At 37.8% G+C, this 10,477-nt stretch overlaps 1 protein-coding gene across 1 annotated transcript; it reads left to right on the forward strand.

The window, feature by feature from the left end:
- The first annotated feature begins 2,145 nt into the window (after positions 1 to 2,145).
- C1H8orf88 (chromosome 1 C8orf88 homolog) lies at positions 2,146 to 10,477 on the forward strand. The gene is made up of 5 exons (XM_063419496.1): positions 2,146 to 2,253; positions 3,035 to 3,111; positions 4,791 to 4,875; positions 8,301 to 8,407; positions 10,085 to 10,477. The coding sequence occupies exons 1-5, from the start codon at positions 2,166 to 2,168 to the stop codon at positions 10,121 to 10,123; spliced, it is 396 nt and encodes a 131-aa protein (XP_063275566.1). The 5' UTR covers positions 2,146 to 2,165; the 3' UTR covers positions 10,124 to 10,477.

The following is a 10,477-nucleotide window of genomic DNA, read 5'->3' on the forward strand; positions in this document are numbered from 1 at the left end:
GCGGCATCGCGGGGCACGGGCGCTGCCGGCGGCTGGAGGTGGGCTGGGCACCCCCGGCCCACAGCAGGGCTCGGGGGCTGGGCAAGGGGCGAGGGCCCGGGCGGCGGAGGGAGGTTTCTCTCCTTGGGGGCTGTGGGGTTCTCGGTGCCGTGTCATTGAGGGCGAGGGGAGACGGTCAGTTTCTGGTTACTCGTGGGGATTTTTCACGAAAATAGCGTTAAATCCCCTTCATGCATTTAGGAAAGAGCCTTCCAAACATTTTAAATGGGCTCTTGGAAGATGGCTGCTGTCAATGGCCATCTTATTAAGGTTAAAAAAAAAACAAAACCAAAAACTGGGTTCTGCAGAACTGCTTCTAGGCCACAATGCTTCCCTTCTCCTGGGTGCTGGTCTCCCATGGGAATGACCCCGGAGAAGCCGTGTGGCTCTGGAAGGGGGAGTTCTGGGGATGCCGCCTCTACTGCAGCTGTCCCTCATGGAAGCAGTTTATTTCTCAGCTATTAAAAGGAATCTTTCTCCACTTTCCTTGATACTGGTCAAAAAGAACACTGAACACATTAACTGAGGAGGTTGGGCTAGATAACTTATTGAGGTCTTTTCTAGAGTCTTCACCCACCTGAGGGAGGGTGAGGGCAGAGCAGCAAAATGTGTTGTTTTGCTGGCACCACACAACTTGTTCTTACTGTCAGAACATTACAAAAAAATAGGGGTGTGCTGCAGTCTAGAAGCTAGCCAGCCTCTTCAGCAGGTTTTCCTGGTTTTAAAAATCGTGCATATTGTTTGTCATCGGGGCATGAAAGAAGCCTTGCTTGTTTGTTGGTTTTTGGAGTTTTTTTCACTCTTCTGATGCAAATGTGTATTATTACTGCATTGCTTTCTGTGGAAATTCACTATCTAGGATAAATGGAATTTATACAAGCATTCCTAATCTGGGTAAAATGAAATATACCATCCATATCTGTAGTCTTAGTTAATTCAGCTACAGAATTTTCATTGCTGCTTTTGACTACAGCTTTGAAGTCTTCCTTTTTTTAAGATGAGTGGGTAGGAAAATTAGAGAACTAAACCAGAATTCTTTTTCCTAGTTTTAGTTAAGTTGTTCTTATTCAGACAGCAACCATCAAACAGTTGGTTTCTAGACCTGGGTGGGCTCAAACTTCACATGTTGGGAAGTTGTTATTTGACTATGTTAGAAGAGTTCAAAAAATTATACTGTAGTCAATTCTCAGATGATTTTTTGTTTCCTTCCTGTAGCACAAAGACCAACTAGAGTTGGGTATGATAGTGGGTCTGATAGCCTAACTTCTCTTCCTTTTTCATACTGGAAATGGATAATGTAGTTGTAACTCTTGCAGTCATGATTATTTCTTGATTTTTTTTTTTTTTGCTACAACAATTATTCCATTGTCCTGTAAACTTTCTTAGAGAAAAAAAAATCAGTATCATTTTTATTGTGGCAGTTGTTCTTTCTGGTATTCTTTTTCTCTAAAAAAAGCTAAATTTCCTTCAAATTATAAAATCTCCCACTTGACAAAAGAGATGGTGAAAAGGAGATACATTAAGATACAGATACTACAAATTAACATTTCCAACTGATCATTTACTTAAAGTGTGAGATTTTTCAGCCCAGCACCACCTTAGCAGTTTTGATGCTTCAATAGTGGTAAGATATAAAACTGTATTAATTTAAGAGCTACTTAAATTAAGTACTTAAATACTTGTTGACTTTTTCAACAGTCCTGTCAGTTTATGTAGATATGTAAGGAACTCCTGTGCAGACAACAGATTGATAAGGAGTATGCTGATGCTAATTAATTAAAAATCCATTGAACTACAATATTAGAAACCTCCTGATTTCCATCACATCCCCATCTCCTTTCTCCAACTGTATACACAGACACACAGGGAAAGAATCTTCTTGAGAAGAAGCTAGAGTAGCTCATTTAGAAGGAAAAATGAGAGAAAAGTCTGATTCTGTCTTCATGCAAATTTTATCCAGCATGTTCAGTCATCTAAAAAAATTTATGCATCAGACCTTTCTGCTTTTTCCTACCCAGATGTAATATTGCCTTGTCAAATGCAACTAACAAGGAGTAGGTAGATTGCTCTTCTTGCTTAAATGTGAAACTGCATGCTAATGATTTCAGCTGCTTTTTTGAAGTGCGATGTTTCAAAATGTTACAGAAGCAAAAAAGTTTATTGGTAAATCCCTTCAGCCAGCACGACCTGTGCATCAGCTGTCTTCTAAACAAGGTGAGTAGCATGGCTAAGGTGCAAAAGTTTGGGTTATGTTTAGGGATGTAACAAGAATGTGTAAAGTGTCTTGTTTTGGTTTCAAATTACTTTGTTGAACTACAGTGAGTAAATACCTTGCTGTGTCTTATTCTTAGTACATCATCTCTGTGATAAAATCTGAATTTGAATTATATTAAGTTAATGTAGAGCTCTTTGGTACTGCTCTTCTAGCTTGGCATCTGAAATGTAGCTTCAGAAAGCTGAATCAGGCTTCTCTGTTAAGTTTGGATTTCTTGGGGTTGCTGACTCCTGCTATTGAAAACATAAAATGCACATGATTTAACAGATTACTATATTGCAAGTAGAGTACACTGCACTGCATTGTTTCTATCTAGCTTTCAGACAAATTCAAACCAAAAAAGCCCAAAAACCCTTAAGAAAAAGAAACCATGCAGTATTTATGTCAGATGTGAATATTTTGGTTTAAATTTTAAACCACTGTAGATTAAAGCCTAGATGATGCAGTATTACAGTTCTTATTTTTAAGTTAGAAATTTTTGGTGGCTAGAAAATCATCAGCTGTGCTGATGTGGACTGAAGTTAAGTGACATCATTAGATTTTTACTTTGTATAAAATTTAAGGAAGAAACTGAAAAGGGTGGTGATGTAGAGCTTTTAAGTTGAGAGTAAATGCCCATGTAATCTCTGTGTAGCAAGGAATGTTCTTGGGGCGAGTATCACAAAGTAATACAGTGGAGTCTATTGAAATTATTTTTTCTTAATGTTTTATGCTCACCAGCATCACCCATTGCATTAAACATTGGGACTGAATTACCCAGCAGCACTGAAGTATGTTTGCAGAGTAAGGTTAACTGGGTGAGTATTGAGTATATATATAATTATTTATAAATTGGAGGTCAGCTGATCTGTTATGTAACCAAATGAAAACTATTTCCAGCTAGGAGTGCCCTTGATTCCGAGTGTTTTAAATGAGAAGGGTCAGAACTGTTGAAAAGAATTACGAGTTTCAGGAATGCCTTTCCCTGGTATTTGCATGCACTGGTAGCTGAAAAATGCAGCTTAGGAATTTAAGATTCTTAAAAAAATCTGTGTGGCATTTCTTTAGTTTTCACTGAATTTAAGTCAGCTCTTTAAAACTGAGAGTGTATGTGTTCTGTCTTCACTTATTATGTGTAAATAATAAAATTAGATTTTTTTTGTTAGCACATGCACAAATTCATTTGAGACAGCAAACATCATAAAACTTTATGCTTTATTGCTAGAAGTGCTTGGCTTTGGACATGGTACAGATATGTTTTTCAGACTTAAAACTGGTTGGATCTGTTTGCTGGAAAATGAAGTTTGAAGTCTTCCAACTGGAATGCTTTATGTTCCATAGCCTGAATTTGACTTCCAGTTGATTCTGATTTGAATGGGTTTTTTTCAGGGCATTGATAGATGAGGTTTTTTTGTTAGATCAAAGGCCTGTTCCTTAATTTTTACTTCTGTTTAAAAAAAATATTATAGAAGAGTTTTAGTAATCCTGTAGTCCTTCTTTATTGTATTAAGCTTCTGCAAACTAAAATTTTTTTTTGACTTAAAAAAAATTTGAAAAATCAAGGTCTTGGGAGCCTAACTTTGATCTGACATAGAGAATTTAACACTTACACTTGTCTCTTGAGCAGTAATTACTGAGGAGAACAAACCACTCCCTTTTAATTAAGCCTCTGGTCATCAGTGTTGTAATATTCAGTTTCATCAGTGTTTAGCTACATGTAGCTGCATATTGCATTTGTTTGATATGGGTATAGATGTGTTCTTTATATTTTTTAAAACTTCTTTAAAATGAAAAAGAATTCAATATACATAACATATGGAATATTTTCTATGACATATGGAAAAGAATTTTTAATAATACTTTTGACCATGAAGTGTTTCATGAGTACCCCAAGTACCATCTGAATAGTGCCCTATCAACCTCTGCTTGATGAGCAATTTTCAGTTCTTTCCCCTTCCCATCTGACTCAGAGTGATTCCTCAGACCTGTAGAGCCTTTTCAGAAGCAACACTCTTGAGGATAAACTGCTTTGGGTTTCTTTCTGCAAGAACACTTTCTTCAAGGTTTTGGCAGCTGGAAGAAACATGGCATTATACTGTGGATATTGGGTCTTGATGCTTATGAAGCAAACCTTTTTGCTAAGTGAGAGAATTCAAGTCCATCCTTTGGTCTTAAAGAAAGTCCTTCCTCCTTCTATTATTCCCATATGTAGCAGCTTGTGGCTGTGTTCTAGGTGGGATAATGCAAAAGAAGAGGATAATTATTTTCTTTTTAAAACCTAGCAATAGCACTGTAACATTCTGTGTAAAAAAGTCTCTCCAGTATGTTCATCTGTATTGTTTAATTGAACTATTTCCTTATTGTATGCAATCAAGAGTAACATTCTACAGGTTCAAATTAAACTGTGCTACAACTGTTACTTATAACTAAGAAACATGTATCCTTGTTTTAATATGCTTAAAGGAGATAAGCTTCATAACATTCCCTCCTATTTTAGTCATCTGAAATGACTGAAGTGAAGATCTTAACTCAAACTGTGATGCTCTGTCAACCAAAACAACATGAATCAGGAGCAAAAAAAGGTAAAATACTGCATGGGGAGCTGTGTCAGGATTATATGTGCTGGATGGAGGACAACTGAACTTTGAAGTGATATAGATTGCACTTTATTTTTTTTTTTTTGATAAGCCAGTGCATTGATAATTTGGAGAGCAATATGAAACTTTTCTACCTTTCACATAACACTCTAGAGAAGGTGTGAATTTGACCTTAAGTGACATAGAAAACTTCCACTGGTAGAGTTGTTTACATATAGGGATATAACTGTCTTAGAAACACCCAAACAAACCCAACAAAACAAAAAACCAAAAAACCCACAACCAACCCCCTGATAAAACAGACTCTAAACATAAAAACAATTCTTCACACAAAATCCTGGGTTTGTTTGGATTGCTTGTGTGTGTAGATGTTCAGATTTGAGTTGCATCCTGTAGCCTGCTGCAGGGCTCAGTTGTGGCATACAGACCACTGAATGTAAACAAGTTAAGAACTCAGCATTTTGGCTTCCTTGTCCTGCTCTTACTGCAATGGTTCAGAAATAATAGTATTTGGATGGTTAAATATGATTTTTTAAAAATTATTAATCCTGGACAATTTATTTTTGTGTCAGTATTGTCCCTAAGGTTTGCTCCTTATGCTTTTCTCTCTGTACTGCTTGCCACCGTACTCACAGACAATTGGTAATTTAACCAAGTCAAAATTTTACTTCTTTTTTTTCATTAAGGGATAATCTCAGATTTCAAATGCATTCTCACAATACTTCTCTGCCCTGCTTCCTACATAATTCTTCATTCTTAAACATGTCACAGAAACTGCATCCAGGTTAGGTCACCAGTTCATTGAGACAGTTTCTTTTGTCTGTGTCTGCCTGTAATCAGGCATCCATCTTAAGTAATCTCTGAAGATGTGGTTTGTTCTTTTGCTCTTAGTACTTAAAATTTGAAAGAATTCTATTAAGTTGTAATGAGGCTTTTGTATTTTTGTCAGTCTGAGGTTACCATCTCTCAGGTTCTTGAGCTGAGTTCTGTTCTGTCCTGTCGTGTGTTACTGACTTGAAAGTAAATCTTCCATGTATCTCCTTTCAAGCTCAGGTTCATATCTACTGGTTTTGATCTTGATAAATAGAAGAGAGTTCTGGTTTTTGGATCTAGTTAGATGTCAAGTCCTGTCTGTTTGGTGGTGTCTTTGTGATCTTTCTCATCGATTCTGCTTGTGGTGGGTAGAGATTGTTTTGTTCTACAAAGTCTTAAACAGCTTCTCATCAGATCCTGGTCTCTTGTATAAGCCCTTCAGTGGTTAATTGCTCTGTCATGCCACCCTGAGTCTACTCCTCAATTCTTCACACTGTCAAACTTTTTCTCACACTTCTTTTCAAAGGGCTTCTGTTTGTTTGCTGATTGTTGTAATATTTTCCTTCAGAGTTACACAACTTTAGAGGTTCTACTATTCAGCTACTGCTTACAAATAAGTCTTTTGTTTTCTTCTTTTTTTTTTTTCCTTGCACAGTAAAATTTCTTCTAGAGCTCTGTTTATGTTCAGCTGTACTTTAAGTTCCAGATAATAATTTCCATTTGATATCTCTTCAGCAGTACTGTGCTTTCAATTATCTGTCTCAGCAGTTCTTAAGTGCAGCATGGGGTTCCCATGGGCCCACTTCTTGAGCTTTTCCAGATCTCTCTGGATGGTGTCCTGTCCTTCATGTGTGTCAACCACACCGTTCAGCTCGGTGTTATCTCCAAATTTGCTGAGGGTGCAGTTGATCCCACGGTCTGTCATTGATGAAGATACTCAACAGCACTGGTTCAAATGTGAAACCCTGAGGGATACCACTCATCACTCACTGATCTGCATCCAGACATGACCACTGCTCTTTGGATCATGAGATGGTGTGGGTTGTAGGAGACTGAAAGATCATCAAGTTCTAACCCCTGCTGTGGACAGGGACACTTGCCAGTAGACCATGTTACTCAAAGCCCCACCCGGCACGATGCTGAACACTCCCAGAGACGGGTCATCCATAACTTCTCTGTGCAGCTTTTTCCAGTGCCTCACCATCCTCACTTCTGTTCTCATATCTAACCTAAACCCACTGTCCTAACCTAACCTCATATCTAACCTAAACCCAGCTTAAGGCCATTCCCGCTTTTCCTATCACTACCTGCCTCTGAAAAGTCCCTCTCTAGCCTTCTTTTAGGCCCCCGTTACGTACTGTAAGACTGCCCCAAAGTCTCCCAAACCTTCTCTTCTCCAGGCTGAACATCCCCAACTATAAGGCTGTCTTTATAGGAGAGGTGTTCAACCCTGTGATCAACTTAGGGACTCTCCTCTGGACTTGTTCCAACATGAGATCAGATGCAACTGTCCAACCAGTTGCTCATCCAGTGAACAGTCCCCTGATCTAATCCAATTCTCTAATTTAGAGAGAAGGATGTGGTGGGGGATTGTGTCAAAGGCCTTACTTAAGTCATCATCTTCATAGGTTTTTAATCAAGGGGAGGAAACAACAAGCCATGTTTTCAAGTATGCTTATATGCTTTAAACTGCTTTTTTTCAAAGTTAGCCATATGCCCTCCCTTAGGTTCACCAGTTACTACATCATTTGTGTAGGAAAAAGTAGGAAAAAATTGGTGTCATAGTTGATATCAGCTTCTCTCTTTTCAACATCCTGCAGTCTGAGAAACAAAAACTGTTGTTCCATCAGGTGAAAGTGTAACAATCCAGCAGGAAGCCCATCATTTTTAAAGGAATAAGCTTCTTTGTCAAGGACCAGAGAAGAAGTTTGTTCCTTTGCCTAATTCCTTTCCTATTGTTTGTGCTCTTGTTTGAGAACATCAGCTTAAACACAGACATTGCTAGACATACTGTATCCAAAGCTATGCCATAGTAGAGATAGTGCTATAAACTCAAATAAGAAACCTGCATGTTCTGAGCAAAGGCTCTGACTCTTGTTGAGTCAGCATAACCCCTCAAAAGTATTTCACTGCTATCAATCTGTTTGCCATTTTACATGCAGCAGATCTCGCCGTTGCTTTTAGGTGTTGAAAGACATTATTAGCTCCAAGAAGACACCCTGTTTTTGTTAGCTGTCCCGTAGAAATTGGTGCCACTTTAGAGTGACAGGCTTTCTTGCAGGTTTCAAGACCAGTTTGTGGTGTTTCTGCTCATTAGAACAAGATACAGGGAATCTGTCTGGTGTTGGTTGGAATCATCTTTTTCTTCTTTTGTGTTGATTTACTGTGTCAGTTTGATAAAGTGAAATGCTCTGTAATTTAATTCAGATTTTTCTGATGCAAGATAAGACCTAAATTACTTCTGTCTTTAAGACTGATTTTTATATTCCACATGTAGCATTTCTAACATTCTATAAGTAGCCAAATAATTTTTCTGAATTCCCACTCTTGATCCCTTGAACAAGAATGTTGAACTTCGTGATTTTGTATATTCACAGAAAGGATCCAATACAGCAGAGATTTCCTTCTGAAGCTTTCTAATGTTTCTCTCTCTCAGAAGAAACCAGAGTTTCTTCCTGATCACCCAATTGTACTGGAAAAGCCAGTAAGTGCATTTTTTTGTAGTAAGTGAAGTTATAAAATCATCCATGGAGGTTTTGATAAGCCGTTTGATGGGAAACGGTCTTGATGGCTATTTGATTTTCCTTCAAACTGGCCTGCTGAATTGGTAAAACCTTCAAAGGACAGACTGTGCAGTTCAGCACAGCTTTTGTATGTAACTTCTCTGGTTGGTATTCGACATCTTACTCTGGATAGTACCATATAAAGGGAAAGGAGGTTTAATTTGTTTTCGGAAAAAAAAGATCAGATATGTTTGCACATTTTCAAAATAAAAGAGAACAATCTTGATAAATATCCGGCTTGGTAAAAGTCTTAATTCAGTGTCTGAGTTGTTCCTGCCCCACTGTCCACTGCAAAACCATTCATAAGCTCAATGCAGTTTACTTCATTATCTTTTGTTTTAAGGGGAAATTAATAGAAATAGGTGATGAATATGAAGGATATCCATATGTGCTACCATAGTGTTTATGATGAAAATAATCATCAAATACTTCACATGCTAGGAGAAAACATCTACTGGATCATATTCCAGACCCCAGCTGTGGGAAAATCTTCTGTGTAGACATCATATCAAATTAGGCTACATAGTAGGTTGCTTTTGAGACCATTGGGAGGTAGTTCTGCTAGAAATAGGATTCCTATTATGGAGAAGTATGTCCACATGATTACTGTATTGGCCACATTTGAAGGTGTTTTTAAACTTTTAAGATTTCTGTCCTTTGAAAAAAAAATTAATTAATATATGACCATAATCAGCTTTCCCTGATCTTACTTTTTATGTCTTTCTATTTACCCTCATGATGAAAGTTTTATTTGTTTGAAAACCTGCTTTCAGATTTGGAAGTCTCAGCTCTTTAATTTCCTCAATTTTCCCCTCTCCCACCACCTCTGTTTCTAAGAGTGGCAAATTTTGATAATGTGTATGCTTTCAGATGTTTACATTCCTGGGAAAAAGGAGGGTCCCTACAGAAATCAGGGAGATGACCTAGCTCACCCAAAATTCCAGCCTGTTGACTGATCACATCATTTGTTTTTCTGCAGAGAAGCCAGAGGAATTGATGGGATACATGTGTAAATTAAATGAATGATGCTTAAAAGTGGCAGAAGGTAGTCTGCAAATAAATTTCTAATGCAAACAGACAATCCTACAGCATCAGTGAGTTTCTGTTTTGGAGCAGGTGCTTTTCAATAGTTTGCTGCTGAACTGAATAATCAGATAGTTCATGCCTATCTTAAGGCTTTCCTGGTTCTGAATTTTTGAAGCCACTGCAGAAGTATGTGCCCATTTATGAGTAAAAGTTGTATTTTCAGATGAAGAAGACTTCTTAGAATGACTTGTACGAGCAAGATGCAGTGGTTACACTTGGTGGGCTGTGGACTGCACTTGTCCCGAAGGACACTGGGGATTTTTTGAGATGTGGAGATCAGGGTTACCAATACATAGCTCAGCATTTGAACAGATTTTACTGTGTTGACACACAATAGGAAAATTTTAGATGAAGTCTCTATCATTAATGAAAATAGAACTGTTTGCCATAATGAAAAAAAATCCCAATTGTGAAATGTACATGGAGTAGAAAAGAGTTACAAGCAGACTGAAATGAAAACTTTAAGTGATCTGTTATAACTGAAGTAATTTGAGGGTTGGTTTGTCTTACAGGTAAAGAACAAACCTTTCATTGACATCTGCAAGAAGTGACATGTTTTTTGGGAGATCCGAGGTCCATCAATGAGGGAGCTACATTTGATGTAGGTCTTCCAGGTTTTTGAAGGTACTTGGGTGCCTGCAGATGGGAGTACGACCCTGTGAAACGTATGAAAATGCCTGTTTCTTCCTGTAATTGCCTGAATGCTTTAAGAGACAAACCTTTAATTTGTAATGCCTGAAATGGTAATATGATTAAAGTGAAAATACATAATTTTACATATTGGTCTGGCAGAATTTTGTCATTGAATTGTTTGTGTTATGTAGTCATATATTTTGCCTGACCATAAGTTCTAAATAAATATTTGACTGGGAATTTTCACTTGCTCCCAACTCCCTTCCTCAGAA

The sequence above is a fragment of the Prinia subflava genome, chromosome 1 (assembly GCF_021018805.1).
Source record: "Prinia subflava isolate CZ2003 ecotype Zambia chromosome 1, Cam_Psub_1.2, whole genome shotgun sequence".
Classification (NCBI taxonomy): domain Eukaryota; kingdom Metazoa; phylum Chordata; class Aves; order Passeriformes; family Cisticolidae; genus Prinia; species Prinia subflava.

Bases quoted from the DNA above. Each gene is read 5' to 3' on its own strand.
- C1H8orf88 (XM_063419496.1), top strand. From the start codon at position 2,166: ATGTTTCAAAATGTTACAGAAGCAAAAAAGTTTATTGGTAAATCCCTT. The intron at 2,254-3,034 runs GTGAGTAGCATG...TATGCTCACCAG, and splicing joins TCAGCTGTCTTCTAAACAAG to CATCACCCATTGCATTAAAC. The intron at 4,876-8,300 runs GTAAAATACTGC...GTATATTCACAG, and splicing joins TGAATCAGGAGCAAAAAAAG to AAAGGATCCAATACAGCAGA.